The sequence below is a fragment of the Neopelma chrysocephalum genome, unplaced genomic scaffold, assembly GCF_003984885.1.
Source record: "Neopelma chrysocephalum unplaced genomic scaffold, ASM398488v2 Primary Assembly neopelma1_142, whole genome shotgun sequence".
NCBI classification, from domain to species: domain Eukaryota; kingdom Metazoa; phylum Chordata; class Aves; order Passeriformes; family Pipridae; genus Neopelma; species Neopelma chrysocephalum.
Window position 1 is genome coordinate 2,314,301 of NW_020897804.1, and position 16,575 is coordinate 2,330,875.

Here is a 16,575-nt window from a genome sequence, read left to right on the forward strand (position 1 = left end):
TACCCCTCCCTTTTTTTTTTGAGTGGAAGAATGGCCTATTTTCTTTTAGGGGTTTGCTGCATTTCCCTGGGAAAAGGTTGGAGATTTGCTTTGATCAGTACTGCCGAAAGTAGGGGAATGCTTTCATAGATATTTTGTGATTTTAGTAAGAGGAGTCTGAAGTTTCTGAAATACCTCGATACTGTCAAAAATCAACTTCTGAGCTGCTCTTACAGTTATTGCAGCAGCATTCGTGGGGATGTGATGGTCTGCAGCAGCGACTGCTGCTTGGAGAGAAACTAGAAGTGCTATCCTCATGAAGAACAGTTAGACTATTAGTGTTTGTTCACATTTCTAAAGATTTGAAACTGTATCTGAATAAATACCCTTTTAAGTGTAGATAACTAAGACCTGCTGTAAGCAGACTGTCTTCAGTGTAGTTGCTTTTGAGTTCTTGAGGATGAGATTCAGTCTCATTCCTAACAGCTACAGACCATTGTCTGAAGAGCTTTATACAGACTGGAGATGCAGAATAAAAATAAGATTTGAGTTCATTTACTTTGGCACAGACTTCTCCATCCCGCTCCGGGCTTCAGACACTTTGTTTCACTAACCATTTGATAGAGAGTGTGCAGAACAAACAAATTCAATTGATACTGCTCATAACTCCATTTTACATATTTAATAAACAAGCAGTTCATCTGGCCTCTTTGGGTGTAGTACTGCACTGCTTTTTCTTTATTTCTTAAGTTAAAAGTACACACTGTTCAATTTAGAAAGCATAAGTCTATGCAGGATTTGGCAAATTTCAGTAAAAGAACTACAGATCTGCAGATTAGAAATACTTTGTTCATGCCACTAGTCTTGTGTTATGAATTTCATGGTATTACTCAGCAACCATATGGCTCACTCCCTCTGGACAGTTAAAAAAAATTAACTATAAAATGAAACAAACAAATCCCTATAGGTGTAACCCCCCCCACATTTTCACATTTACTATTTAAAACCTTTGGTGGAGAAGAAATATCTTGTTTTGTGCCAAACTCTTCTACTGAAACTGTTCAGAGCTTCCTTGTAGTTACTTGCAAGTGGTTTTCTCAGAGGTTCAGAAATAGAGTTTATTACAGCAGACAAGGGCTTTTTAGGGCAGTTTCCAGATCAGATTTTCACTCACCATGATGCAGCTGTAGAAAGTTGGGCCTTGCCGCTTCCTGTGTGACAATATCTTATCATGCAGAATAAAACCATTTCTCCCATCTACCCCCACCCTCGTTCTCTTGTAAACAAATGGGTCTGTTGACAGAGAAGAGTGAAAAATAAATGGGTCCCACCCTTTCATCTTCTTGATGTACTTGCAGAGTAAGTGGAGAGAAGATGCACTGAACTACTTCTTCCCTCCCCAGCCTTCCCTGAAGTGCCTAATGGCATTCCTGGTCCTGGAAGGGCAGCAGTGAGAACCACCTTGAGGATAAAACTCCCACTATTAATTGACTTAATCCCCATGCTGAATTTTCACTTTTCTGGCTTAGATTGATCTCTTCTTTCATGTTCTCTCTGGAACGAAATACCCAGTAACAAGTACAGCCTCTTTCTACATATTTTTAATTCTTTAACCAGATTGTTTTATGTGGTTGGTGTCCTTCTTGAATTAATTTTTCCACAGATTGGGTAGACTACTCACTGAAATCAAAGGCTTCCCTTATGATGGGAAGCTCTCCCATACTCTGCTGTGGGTTGTTGTCAGACCTCCCAGAGAATTAAGCTACTAATTTTGTTGTCCTTTAAATATTTTTGACATCACAGTTTAATTATCTTTATATGACGTATTGAACGTGCTTTAAGGAATATATAGTTCTGAGTGTTTTATCTGAGCCCCCGAGGGTCACATTTCACAATGTATTGTGTGGTGTAGATTGTATAAGGAAATAATGCTAATTAATTATTTTTCAGAAAAAATGAGAAAGCACAGGTGGAGTTTCCTCTTAAAGCATTTAGCTCATTGACCAACACCTGCTTATTCACTGTTTATATGTACTTTATTTTAACCTGGTTTTCAGTGCAGACCTAATAAATGACCCTCATCTGGGCTACTCGTGGATGTACAATTTTCACCACAGAGAGTTATTTTTTAGATTTCATTTGTTCTTTTCAGCACTTGTTTTTCCTCTTCCTTTTGTAACTGGGATTGATAGTCCTGACTGAGGAGGGGCAGAAAGAATGAAAGGATTGATCTAAAGAAAACATTTTAAGAGCTACAGTTTCCTCTGAAATAACAGTTGTGTTGTCAAAGAACCTAATAAGCCAAAAGAGAGTGGCAGTAACCAAAGTTAGGGAGCAGAAGTGTAACTTAGTTTTCTACTTTTGCAGTGATACACCTGCACTGGTTTGGTTTGCCTTACATTCAGAAAATAGGGAAAATAATGTGTTATGGAGACCTGTTACTCTGTCATGTCTCAATCCCAAGTGCAAGGGATGAGCTTCATGTTCTCCCATGATGTTCTGGAAAATAGTCATAATGGTTTCTGGGAGTTCTCTGATAGCTGTTGTATTGCACTGGGCAAGGACTGAGCTGTCATTCTCTCCCAGTTTTTCAGAAATCACAGGCGGTAGGAATCAGACTTATTTTCCAATGTCTTTCTCTGTGCCATGTCAATTTTCTGAACAACAGAATGAGTTTCAAGATATGCTTTGAGCTTGCTTTACATGTGCTCTGTGATTGTTTGATTATCTTAGAATGATAAAATTCCAGGTAATTTGAGTGTTTCCTGTCTTCTTTCAGAAACACTGCTCCTGCAGCCTTTCAGTGTGCTGCTGTTTATCCTGCTACTGACATCCCTCCTGCTTGTAGTTTCACAAAATGTAGAAAAATCATGGAGTGAGGTTTCTTTCTTTATTTCGAAATTTTTTACTAATCGAGTAAAATCGAGCGTCTAATCGAGCGTAAACCAGAGCATTGTAATTGCTTCTCAGGCTGTTTTCAGTCTATATTTTGTTTCAATTTTTTGTAACTGTCCGTTTTTCACGAGCTGTGGCGCTGCACGAGTTGAAGGCTGTCACTGGGAGAGGGGGAGATGGCATTTGTGTGACGCACAGACGTGCCGTGGGCAGATTCTGCAAGTGCCTCTGCCTGCAGATTGGAGGACACGGGAGCTGGAGCGAGTTGATGTTTTTAAGCTAAAACATGCACAGAAAAGGCTGGAATAAAACTACAAAACAACATCCTACCTTAATTTACGGGGAAATGGAGTAGTGAATTCATTTTCCAAAGAACGGCACTCGATCCCACCAAGAATGCACAGTCAGAGAGATAACCTGGCAAGAAATCTGTGTGAAGAGTGAAGGGTACCCTGGTCCCCTTTTGCTTTAAGGTTCTGTAACTCTTAATAGTGGCTTCAATAATTCCTTTTATAATATTTTCCTGCAACGGATGTTTTTAGCACCGATAAATGTTTTATGCAATTTACAGAGATAGAACGTGATTTGTGCCCTGAAAAATTTATAATTATCTGCAAAGCATTTTAATGCATGTGAATAGATCCTTTTCAAGTTGAAAATGCTTAAACTGCAGAGACTAAAAGAAACTATAAAGCCTAGTGAAAAAAATGCAAATATGGGTCATTTTTAAACACTTCTGACTTTTCACTAGTTCAGTGGAAAGCATCTCAAAATGTTCAAAAACCTACCCTAAACCCCTTTAGCATGTGGTATGTGTGGGAAGAAATATTTTGCTTCTCTCATCAAGTCATGGGAATGACTCCCAATTTTAACTCTGTTTTTCAGTACAGCTCTGACTGTGATGTTGGGACCAGAGCCTTTGTAATTGAAACTCAAATCTCTACTTGAAGAAAAGCTCAGTAGAACAGCTCACTTACATCATACACTTTGGTTATATTATGATTAAATGTAACATGATAATATAAATTTTGCCTTAAACTGCCTGTTTTATTTGGCACTTGAACTGTTGTTACTGGCCCATACTCAGTGAGCTTGTCATTTTTATACATCCTGTTTGCTTACCTTCAAAATGAATATCTTTTCAGAAAAAACTGTTTATTTAAGCTTGATTCAGCTGCAGAGGACCTTGGATGGGAGGTGCAGGACTTTGATTTCATTATGCTTCAAATTCTCTCATTTTACAACAGCACTGTTCTCTAGTTTGTAATCATCATCATCCATTTTCTTAATATTGACAGAGAACAGCAGAGGTCAGTGGCTGTGGGAGGAACCAGAAAGGAAGAGAAAAAAAAGAGCTTTGAGGACCCCATTGCAGAGGTTCAGTGTTTGTCAGAGTTGCTTTGGTTTTCAGAAGAACATAATGAAGTGTAACTTGAGGGATTTTATTATCCTCGTTTACGAGAAACCTTAATGCTGTCTTGAATTGACCTGTTTTAATTATGCTGATCTTGAAAGTCTAGATTATATATATGTATATATATATATATTTGTCTGGTTTTTAAAAAGTTTTTTAGCTGTCTGTCGTAAAGGAAGTTTCCAGCTCTCCTCCCTTCTTCCCATCCCTAAACAAGAATCACAGGTTTTTTGTTGTTTTTGTTTCACTGTAAGGATTGCTGACACATACAGCATCATGATGTTCAGCTGAGAGGATGGTGAATCACATTTGCTGCTTTCCCAAAATACAAAAAAAAAAGTTTCAGGAGTTACGAAGAAAATGGAGATGTCAGTGTTCAATGTGTACAATATTTCCATACTGTTATTTTTAGGGTCATTTGAGCGTGTTCTACTGACCTCAAAAAAAAAAAAAAAAAAATTAAATCTTGTGAAACTAATTTCATTATCCAAGGCCCCACACTTGCTTATCTTCAGACTTTTTGATAAGGAAAATAAGGAGTGTCTCAGGTAATAGTTTAACGTTCTTGGGTCAAAGTACAGGTGTGCTGTTAGAGAAATTGCTTTTGGTGTTTAGGATCAGAATAAAGGAAGCCTTTGATGTTGGCTCCGCTCAGGTTATTGGGTTTCTTTCTTGGAGACAGAATCCTGTACAGCATCTCAAATATGAGAAAAGAAGCACAGAGAGAGAGAGTAGCCATTAGTGCAGGCTACATTCGGAAATTTTATGTTGTAATAAATACTTGTCAGTGTCTTTAAAACATAATGTGAAATTAATACTCTGAAAGTGGTTGCACTGACAATGCTAAAAAGTGGTATTTTATCCCAAAGCATATTTGCAGCTCAGGCAGTGGTTTAAAACAAAGCAAACAAAAAAACCCAAACCTACTGGAACAAAATAACTGGCTGTAAGAGCAATGTTTTTGGAGGAGCAAATTACTGTTTTCTTCTTTTTTCCTACATAGTTCAAATACATCATATTTTACAGGCACATCAAGAGTCATTCCTTAGGGGAGTTGCATTTTAAATTAACATTATGTGGCTGTTCAGCTTTTATCCAAATCACAGCCAAGATGGCAGTTCTGATAACTTGATTTAAAGGGAGAAAGCAATGCTTCCAAGCTTTGTGCTCAATCCATGGCTAAAGGAGCGAGGGGACAGGCCACTGATGTACTTCCCTTCATGTGCAGCACAGCCCTGTTTTGCCAACCCATTCTAGGCTTGTGTTATTTATTCTAAATGTTGTCCTGAAAATCTCCAGTCCCGCTTCTTCCGTGGAAAGTGTTTTAGTAAGTCTTGGCATGATCTGTATTGTTACTGGAATGGCTCGGGGAGTTAATCATTCTGCTCCTAGTGCAATTGTTGAAGCAGATTGTTTTTCCAGTTACTACCAGCAGGAATTTTCTGCCCCCCCCCCCTTTTTTTTAAGTCACACCCACCAACCTATAAAATTTATGGTCTGAAATATAAGCTCAGTTTTATTTTAAACTAGAGTTTGGGAGTGTGTTAGGGTGGCTTACCCCCCAGTTGCCATCATCAGCCTTCTCCGTGGTTGTCCTGGGAGAGGATGAAAGTGGAGGCATATTCTGATACACACCCAGCATATGGTGAGCTCTGGGAACATTTGTGATGAAGACTTGATTCATGCCTTCAGTTCTTTATTTTGGAGAAGCTGCCCCATCAATAACTGGGAAATTGATGTCCATAGTCATGGCAAACGTGGTTGCTGAGGGTCAGAATTCTCAAGTTCGTTGATTCTTTATTTGTAGGGACTGTCCCCAGCTTCCCTGCAGCGATTCCTGTAAGTTACCAAATAGTTTGTGGCTTTTGCCACAGCGTGTGTGGGCAGGGGCATTCCACAGTCACCATAAAACTCATGGAATAAGTAACAGAAGCTGGCAGCCTTAGCCAGAATTTTCTCTGAAGCTGGGATTGATAGGAGTGAACTCAGCTAGGGCAGCTCCACCATTGCTCATTTATTTATCTCCCCCCCCCTTCCTTATTACTTAATAAAGCTAAAAATATTTGAAACGGTGTAATATTCACTGTGGAGAGGCACTAAGATGCTGCGTATCCAGGGAAAGCTCAGTCCTTAAAAATGTTTTGCTTTTCTCTGGAGTTTGCTTTCATGTATGTGATACTTGAAAGCAGCACTTCTGCAACATTGGTTTTTGTGTATGTTTTATTGCAGATACTTAGACTTTCTGGTTTTGGTGCTTGATATAGTTGTTACTGAATATCGTAATTTGTTTTGCTTTGTAAATGGTGATAGAAAATTAACACATTTTACCACAGCTCATGATGCTGTTACTGCTTGTTTATTTGACATTAAATAGGTGTGATTCATATTGTTTTCAATCTTATTTTGAAAAGTATTAGTTAAGATTAGGCATATCATTACAGCATGCTCCAAATATGTAATTTGAGTAATTTTTTGACAGATGTGAAATACTTCCAGTTTTCTCGTGGAAGTTTGAAGTACATGTGTAGTAATAGAAAATGTTGCCAGATGATTTTGTTTCCCCTTATTGGACCTTTATTTCTGATCACAGGCTTTCAAGATGTGCCTTGTGGGACCTTTTGTTTTATTGTACCCTGGCAGGCACTTAGGATTTTGCATGGACACTGACAGATGTTGGACAAATAACAGCAAAATTACTAGATGTTTAAAAAAGACTGGTTAGGGAACACTATTTAAAAAACAAAACAGAAACCCATATCCTCGTGGTTGTCAGAATAATGTCTAAGAATGGCAAGTTTGCCTGCTGCGTGAGTGTGGAAAAGTAATGAGGAACCGTGATTCGGGTTCCAGTAACAGCAGGGAAGTGTGGAATTTTTCTAAATAGAAATCATTGGGTCATTCTGTGTTTTGATTGTACCAAAAGGGAAACTCAAGTAAGAGCATTGTCTCCAAACACAGTGTTGAGGCCTTTGTGTTTTCTGCTGTAGTGATTGCTTGGGTACCCAGCTTCATTTCTCACAGGTAGTGAAATAATGATGAGATGTGTGCAGAAATCCAAGTGCCATTAAAGTCTGTGGGCCGGGGTGGTAATTACCCAGTGGTGTTGGTTTTACATTTGTGTGAGGGCGTGAGCTGTGAGTGTCCTGTGGAGCGCTGGGTGCGTTTCAACCTGCACAGTTACCGGGAGGATACAACCGGGTGTGACTGCTCTGCACATCAGTGGGTCAACATAGCACAGGAAACCACTTGTATTTTTCTTGGTCTCTTGCAAATTGAAAAGAAAAGAAGGAAGATGACTTGTTTTTACTGAGTTTGGGTAAATAAAAAGCATAGGCGCCAACAGTGTTCGTGTGCTCTGCTCTTCCAGTAAAGTTTCAGTGTGCTCAGCCTTAACCTCTGAGCCCTGGGGACTTCCACAGGGACTGAACATGTGCTTCAAGTGAAGTTTATACTCAGTTTTCTCTTGCATTTATACTGTGAAATCCAGATCTTGTTCCTTTGAAAATCAGTTTGGGATTGTTCCTATAAATTTTATTAAGCCTTGCAGCCGGTTCCTAAAAATTTTAGGAAACCTAGAAGCGTTAAATGAGTTGAGAAAAGAAGGAAATTAAATTTAATCTGCTAAGTAATTCAGTCGTCCAAGGGTGGCCGTCACTTTTCTGTGTATGCCCCTTGTTGGCATTCTGTATTTAAGAATATTCTCCCCTGTGCTCCCCTCCAGTCCCACATCCCAAATCATGGGAGTTTGCATCCTGCTTGTCTTGAAGGCAGCAGCAAAAAATGTTGGCTCAGATTCTGGTGGAATCAGGAGATTTTTGTGTTGCATATTCAGCATCTAAATATGCTGAATATCAAAATACTGAAGGCTGGTAAGTGCCCTTTTTTTCCTTGCATTCATTTTACTGATCCTTGTACCTGTGTTGTATTTTAAAATTTATTTCTAATTCTTTGCTCTTAGAGTTTTGACCTGCCTTGAATCTTAATGTCACTTGAGTTCATGGTGCACAAAACAGTGATCTCTCAAAACAAAGTCCAAAGTATAAAAATGCATGATAGGGCAGGAACCTTAAAATATGTTTTTGAAGTATGATGTTTCTAGGAATTTTAATAGTGCATATTGGCAAACCTAATTCATAACAGCTTCTGTGTTCATGTTATGAGGAGGATATTTTTTGTTTGTTTTGACAACTTGTTCTTTACTTGAATTAATATTAGCATTTAGTTTTGAAAAACATGCAAATTTTTTTGAGGGTTTATGGTAAATAAATGACAGCTCTCACTGAATTTACACCTAGGTAAGAATATAAAGTAAAGGTAAATGCCACAGGGGATTAGTCTCATGTTACATGTGCAAGACTGTAAATCAGTTGAACATCCAACCTGTCATTTTTTGGCTCTTGTTTTTGTAAATATTGATTAGATTTTTCAGTAGTTTGCATTTTGTTAAAAACGTAAATCACTTTGACGTTTTACAGTGTATAAAGAAAGTTTTGTAACACAAATTCTTTGAAAAGGACATTGTCAAGGGATTTTTCCTGCTTATTAAATCTTTGCACTTGTAAGAATCCCCAGAGATGTGACAACTCTCCTTTGCCAGGCTGCTCTCCTCCATTTCGTGTGCCTGTTGGTTTGTCATTATAGGGTTACTGATAAGTGTTGTCCTTTTTGGCATTGATGTATTTTTCAGAAAAAAGAATTGAAGCATTTGTTTTGAAAAAAGAAAAACACATTTAAAGAATTACATGGACTTTGCAAACAGATTTAAGAAAATGAAAGGTAGGTCAAATTTTGGGCCTACAAACCTGACAATGTCCTTTAGTTAAGTTAACATGTATGCCTTATATGAGACATTCCTGATCCTAATGATGTTCCATTAATCAGCAGCAGAAAAATGTGAAAATGACATTGTTAATCATCATTTATCCTAATAGCTTTGCTTGTTGCATTTTGGTATGTTTTCCAATGTCAGGAAGCGGTGGCAGCTTCAGTTATTTGTGCAGTGATCACTGCAGTTACTGTCAGTTCGCAACATGAAAGATTGTTTTACAAAAGCTTTAAAATACATTTTAACAGCCTAGAGTATGTCAGGCTGTTAGAGCCTAGAGAGCTTTCTTACCCTCCAGTTGTGAGTATGCCTAATGACATTGGCTTCGTCTCATCCCCCTTGGAGTGTAGCACAAATAATTCACCTTTGCTTCAGGAGCAATGGGAGGTACAGGTTGGATTTGGGAGCGGTGAGGACACTACCCTGCTTAGGTAGCTCCTTTTCTCTCTATCTTAAAAAACTACATGTTGTTCTGAGGTCGGTCTGATCGTTTGTAAGTCCTCATGGTGCCAGAGGTATAGATGTAGGATAGCTCACAGCCCTTCCTCTCTTGTTTTGGCTGCAAACCTGGACAGTGAGTTGATTAATCCTCTTGTTTGTGGGACCCACAGTCACTTGAAGTGCTTGCGCATAGGGCTGACCTCCTCCTCTCGGGTTCTGCAGCTGAAAACTGATTTTTTCAATCTCCAAATTTTGTTGTTTTGTTTTTTTTTTCATAAAAGCTGGACTAGACTGAGGTTTTGATAGGTTTTTCTTTCCAAGAGAGCTGGTCCAGACTGCAGCTGTGCAAGGGTACTCTGCTGTTAGTTATTCACATGGTGAATAACTGCTGCATACGGAGAGCTCCTCTGTCTGTCTGTGCACCTCATACCTGGTATTAATTTAGAAAAATTCCAGCACTCACTGGCACAGTAGCTGTTACTGGGGCAAGAGCTTCACCACCAGATTATTTCCATATTGTCGGGGAGGAGTGGGCAGAAACCCCAGAGTAATAGCTGGATTAGAACTGTCGGGAAAACTTCAGGTTTTTTGCATAAATACATTTAGATAACCTTAAGGGCCTGACTTAGACCCAGCAAAACCAGCAAGATCAGAGTTAAGGCTTCTCACTCCATCTCTGGTACTCACTGGAGCACTTGGCCCTCCAGCACAGGTGGGGGGGATGTTGGATATCACACACTATCCCTGGATCCCTGCTCACCCAGGCAAAGCCTTGGCCGCAGGAGCGGTGCCGACTGTTCAGGTACGTGTATGTACGATACACCTGCTGTCCTGAGCAAGGTGCCCTGTGTGCCTTAACACTCTGCTGCTTTCCCTGGTATGTTAATGGCCTGTGGCAGCACAGCAGGTGTGGTGGAAAGCCAGCAGCCAAAGGGGGAAGGGTACAGATGCAGTGAGAAGCTTTAAACTTGGAGTTTCCTGCCTTCTGTGAGCACGAGTCAGACCCTTAATGTTGTTTTAATGTATTGTTTGTGTTTAATTTTTAGTAAAAATTTGAACGCCATCCAGGCTACAGAGGTTGCAGTGGATAAGAAGTTTAAAAGCTTTGGTTCAAGATTACAGGAGGCTGCAAGAAAAATTAAAGACATGGAAATGAGGATGGAATGACAGGCTGCTATTTTGCCTCAGAATACTGAAGATTGTAAAGCATTGAGAAATCGAATTCATGACCCTGGAAATCAAGCTCAGATTAAGAAATGTCAGGTTGGTAGGGGTTCCTGAAAGTCTTGAGTTAGGATAAATTGAGATTGTTTTCCCATAATGAAAGATTATAGGATGTGGGGGTGGATGGTATAATTTTTGTTATCTGTGTAATGTGAAATGCAATGCCATATCCTTAAATAAGCCTGCTAAGTGAAATTATTTGTTTAAATTAGTTTCACATTTGTGGTGTTGAATGTCACTTTTGACCGCTTTACAGTTATTTCTCTCTGGCACAGAGTTGCATGATTTACTGTAAATGCAGGCATGGAAAATACTGCTCTTAAATACACATTGCTTCCTCCTGCCTCTCCGAGGGTCTGCTACAAAGCCAAAGGCATGGTGCAGGATGACATTTCTAGATAAGAGATGGGCAGAACATACCTAAGTGGCGGAAGAGGAAGGGGTTTGTTCAGAAGGTTCTTATTCACAGTGAAGCTGCGTCTCTCCGAATGTGAACCTTAAATAGTGGCTGCCCCTGTGATGAAGTTCCTGTGAGTTTACTTAAGTGTTATTGCCTGCGATTCAGGGACAGGATATTTAGGCAGAAGGATTGTGCAACAGGAAGTCTCTGCTGAAGTTCAGAAAGGATTTTGGCAAGCAAAGGTTTGTAGGGTTATTGTGGTCAAGGTCACTGGGTGTATTTGAATTCTGGGGACTCTTAAAAAAAAGTCTCTCAGGGAGGGTTTGTCCTTCTAGTTGTATTTTGACTTCTGTTTCTGTGCTTTAGGGCTCGGTCTGGCATTCCCCTTAGCACTGATGTTACACAGGTAACTTGGCTGAAATCTTCAGATACGCTGGTGTGAGGGGAAAACCAGACCACACCTTTGTGTGTTTTAGAGAAATCATTGTCTGAAAGAGCTGGTTTTTGTGCTGTTGTATTTATTTCTGAGATAGCTCTAGTAAGAAAAGTGTTTCTTAGAAGTGAGAGTTTTTAATCTCATCTTTTTTCTGTTTGGACTGAACGTGCTTTAGTTGTAACTCTATGCCATATTTTTGTAGCTCTGTGCCATATTTTTCCTCATTCATCTGCAACGACTTCAGTATCAAAAGTTCTGAATTTTTTTTATTTTAACTAGCATTCAGACTCGTCATTGAAGTTCTTACTTTACTGTACTGACAAGACAATGACCATAACATTTCAGCTCTTAAGTGAGCACAGTTACTTTAAGCAAAATGAATGGGACTTGCAGTGTCATTTTTACATTTGTTTCAACACTTAATTGCATTTTAGGTAATGCTATTACATATACTGCTTTGAAAGAAACATGAGCAAATCTATAACATGCTTTATCTTAGGGTTTTTTTAAAGTAAATTCAATGCGGATTTTTATAATTAAGTTCCCATTAAAGGATAGTAATTGTTCTCTGGGTAACTACGTAGCTTTGTTGTATATTCATATTGTGTTCCTGATGTGTACTGCATTACTAATGTGTATTAGTTTGTATACTAAAAATGACTGTATGAGGCTTATGTGGCCATTTCTGGTTCAAACAGGTATCGATAGTAAGTTAAAAGGATGTGCAGTTTTCATGTTATATTTGAAAGGCTCCCATCTAATTTTGGTGGCTGGATGTTACTGAAAGGATACATGTACCAGAAGCATTTCTAAGCATGTCTATCACGGTAGAGGTTAGGAGTGGGTGTTTTTACAACAGAGCATAGTTTTCATGGGTGTTGTACTCATGGAAAACTTTGCTGGTGAGTACTTTTCACATCTCAGTGCCTCTGTGCTATGGTGAGAGCACTGCAGGGTCAGTCCATCGGCATCAGCAGATGTTGGGAGACACTGTGACTAGAACAGGAAAGAGCCAAATGTAGTGACTCTTATTTTGTCTTCTTTACAAAGTTTTTATGCCTGAGGAACTTAAATACCAGATTGTAGTAGGGCTGGACTATCATCCCAACTTGGTTAGGGCTGGACATGGAGTTTATGGGTTGAGGCTGGACTGTGAGGGCAGGAGTCTCCTTCAGCCCAGACCTGAGCCTGGTCCCAGTGGGGGAGTAATAGGCTGCTTCTGTTGACTTGTGAAAATCTCTTCTCAGCAGCTGTTTTTCTTCATGAGATGCCTTGTACAGCTGGGATTCTAATAATTTTCCATCTGCTTAAAATGCATATACCAGTCTTTCAGGGCTTGCTTTCTGACCCAGTCTGGGACTTAAGATGCAGGGACTGCTTGTAGAAGTTAACCGGGGGACTTCCGTCATTTGCATTGGTGTTGGACTGACTTGGATTATCAAGGAAATATGCAATGTTTTAAAATTCACATTGCGACAAAAATATGGTGGTATTTGCATATAAGAAAGATCTAGCCCGCTTCACTTTGCAGTGTTTAAAACTTCTTATTTTAAAAGAGGAAAAAAAAAACCATGTACTTTTGGTCTTGTTTTTCCTTATCTCTTCAGGAAGTCTTTTTTTTTTTTTTTCCACCCACGCTTAACTACTTTTGTGTAAATGTAATGGTTTAATATTATTCCCGGTTTAATATTATTCTGCTGAGTACTGTTGTGTGTTTATCCCATCTACACTGTTAAAAAGATGCTCTCTAACTATCTTAAGGATTACTTTTCATTTCAAAACTCTGTAAAGAGGATGTAAATGAAGTCTGCAGTTCGGACTGATTTTTCTGCCCCCAGATACTTAATGTGAATTTCTTTGTCACTCCACAGTGTTCCAAGCATGATGTTGGTTTAGGGAGAGACCTTTTGTTCATGTTTTATAAGAGTTTTCAATAGTGGATTAAGTATGATGTGTTTGACTAAGCTATATAGAACTATTCTGTAAAATTTTTTAAGTCTAAGCAGACCTACATAGATCAGTAATTAGCCTGTAAACTTGGACACTGGATCCTCAGTAAATGCAACATTTTGCTGTTGTAGGCTTTTTTCAGTTACATTTTAGTCTCAGCAGAATCATCATTATATATGTAAATTGAACTCTCAAATCCTCACTGAGTTGCTCATGATATTCCATAAGCTACACTCTTGCAAGCCTGGACAAGATATTTCTCACTCTGTCTAGAGCTCACAAAGGTGTGGAATCCAATCAAAACATGGATAAGATAGCACAGACACTTCTTAATAGTGCAGTAAGGATGTATCTTTAAAAAACAAATATACTATTCCCTTAGTGGTTTTATCCATCTTTCGTTGTTCAGCCTCCTGAACCTCCATGGAATTTTTTTCCTTACGTCTTCCGTGTTTGGTTGACTGCTGAGTGTAAACTCGTTCCTGTTTTATTAGCTTCAGTCCTTGAAATCTTTTTCTGCCATCAGAATAAACAGAGTAGCTATAACCTAATTTTTAATTGCATTTGCATGGCTTGAATAACAAGTGTTCTGTGTTTCCTTGCAGGCATTCGACCTCCGATCATGAACGGGCCCATGCACCCGCGCCCCTTGGTAGCGTTGCTGGATGGCAGGGATTGTACAGTAGAAATGCCTATTCTGAAGGATGTAGCCACAGTGGCATTTTGTGATGCTCAGTCCACACAAGAAATTCACGAAAAGGTAACATTCCAGAGGTGTAATTGAGATGTTTGGGAAAAATGGAAATATTTTAATGATTTCGGATCAGATCCAGTGTTGTGCCAGCTCTGACATCGTGTTCAGCTGTTGCATTTTAGTTACTGGCTGATCACCTCAGTGAGTGAGTTGATGGTCATTTCCAATAGGTCATGAAATATGATGGTGAAACAAAGATTCAAATGTCTGTATGCTGAAGTATTGCTTTTGTGTAGTGCATCTTTGGCTGGATGTTGTCTGTATGATTACCCACTGAATTAGTTTCATAGAGAGAGTTGCTTCTGGGAAAAATATTATTGCGTGGTATTTTGAAATGCTCCTTGGAAACATTTCTGTTACTCAGCCTTTGTCTGGAAAGACAAATCTCAGTATTGGATTGTCTGTGTGGGGGACATTCTAATTTCTTTGTTTAGCCAAGATATTGTGCAGGTTGGGTTAAGCAGCCTTGTGCACTGAGAATGGTCACTGCAGAAGAGTTTCAAAACAAATGCTAACTCAAAATTTATGTGGAAAATGCAGTGAATGAGAACCTAACTTGAGAACACATGCAAGGAAGTGAAAACTTCTCAGTCTTCATTCACAATTGGAGCTGCAGAGATTTTTATAAAGATTAAATAAAGCTTATTTTATAGGGTTAAAGACTATATTTCAGTTTTTTAATTGAGAGAAATATTCAACCTAAGATTTTTTTTCTCAATTCCCTCTTATCATATATCAAGAATTAAAATGTGCTGGAATGCCTTATTTCTGCATGTTTCTTTTTAGTCATGTTGAAAAGTTGCTTTCATTTTACTGTTTTCCTATCTCACACCACTGTCAGAAGTTTAATACATGAAACAGCTGGATTTCATTTAGAAGGACTGAATTACACTTGGAGAATAAGTAATATAAATGCTCTTCCACATTTATTAGTAGATAACAGCAGTCTCCTCTTCACGTGAGCACTGTAAGATTGGCAGCTGCACCACCTGTATAGTTTTATGCTTTGCTTACTGCAGTCAACATCATTCACTTCTGGTGCATCAAAACTGGGGAATTCCTGTGTGCCATAAATGCCAGGCATGGAAACACTGGGGATCTTCTGTTATCAGTGTAGTAAATGAACTTTTCAGATCCTGAGAATGGAAGTCAGTGTGTGTCTCTCAAATTGTAGCTTTGGAAAAGCACTTTAATATCTGGTGAGTGACACAGGTAATCTGTTGCTGATCTTCACAAGAGTGTTTTATTTGAGGGGATTATACTGAAGCTCGCGTCCTTTGCTTTTTATTGTACAAAAAAAGTTTGTTCTCAGTGAGCTCAGTAATGCATCAGCAATATTTTCTCCAATTATCAGTACATTGCCATAATAAGATTTTCATTTTTCTAGAGGATGAGGCAGTCCTAAAACATTTGGGTTTTCAGAGTGCCATTGTTCTGCCAGGTAGTAAATTTCTGCAACAAAAATCACAAACCTTAGTTCATTATCACAGTGTTGTATTACTTTAACGTAGACTGAGAGATCAGTTTTATGAAGTGTTGAGCACTGTTCACTTCTGTTTGAAAAGTGTTCACTGTTCATCTGCAGTAAAAAATGGCTGTTTTTCAACTATCTTTAGAGTTATATTAGAGAAATATCTGTATTTTAGTACTGTTTGTATAATACCTTATTTGGGAGCGGTGCTTTACTGAATATAAAACTGTTTTCACAGAAAGTTTTAAAATGAAAAGTTGCATATTTAAAGCAGTATGTAAAATGTTTGTGTATTTATGAATGCAAATTCCTGGCCCTGCTAAATGATGCTGTCCTGTTAATTAAAATACAGATTTTGATAATGGATGTTAATTTGCAAAAGGCTGTTCCCCATTGTGAAAGACGAGATGACTGAAAATCAGGAGAAGGTTTAGTGTTGACAAGAGCTTGCTGAAAGCAGAAGGTGAAATTTATTTTTTATTTCATATTTCATGTCTTCAAGAAGAGCTACTGAATCCATAGGGTAGCAGATACAGATACACTTAGTCTGAAGTTGCAAGAGGCAGGCCAGAGACTGGGAGGTTTAGGATGGGGTTTGAAAGAGGTGATTGACATTGTTTGATACTCCTAGATGGGTGACTGTAGATTAATGTAATGGGGGAGGGGGAAAGACATGAACTGAGAATCACTTGGGGAGGAAAGGAGTGAAAGACTGCAAAGGATGGCTCAGAGGGTAAGAACCGGTATAAACTCAGCTTGTGGAGTTGTGGAACCTTGATCACCAGG

General features: G+C 38.8%; 1 protein-coding gene across 10 annotated transcripts in view; it reads left to right on the forward strand.

The window, feature by feature from the left end:
- Window positions 1-16,575, forward strand: part of CTBP1 (C-terminal binding protein 1) — a 243,836-nt gene that overhangs the window by 191,982 nt on the left and 35,279 nt on the right. For 7 of the 10 annotated variants that reach the window (XM_027699938.1, XM_027699940.1, XM_027699937.1 and 4 more), the window contains one exon: window positions 14,170-14,324. In XM_027699938.1, the coding sequence (XP_027555739.1) occupies window positions 14,170-14,324 (155 nt within the window). Of the gene's footprint in view, window positions 1-8,975; window positions 9,065-10,600; window positions 10,818-14,169; window positions 14,325-16,575 lie in introns of those variants that run through there. The other 3 variants (XM_027699944.1, XM_027699945.1, XM_027699943.1) reach the window with 3 other exon arrangements.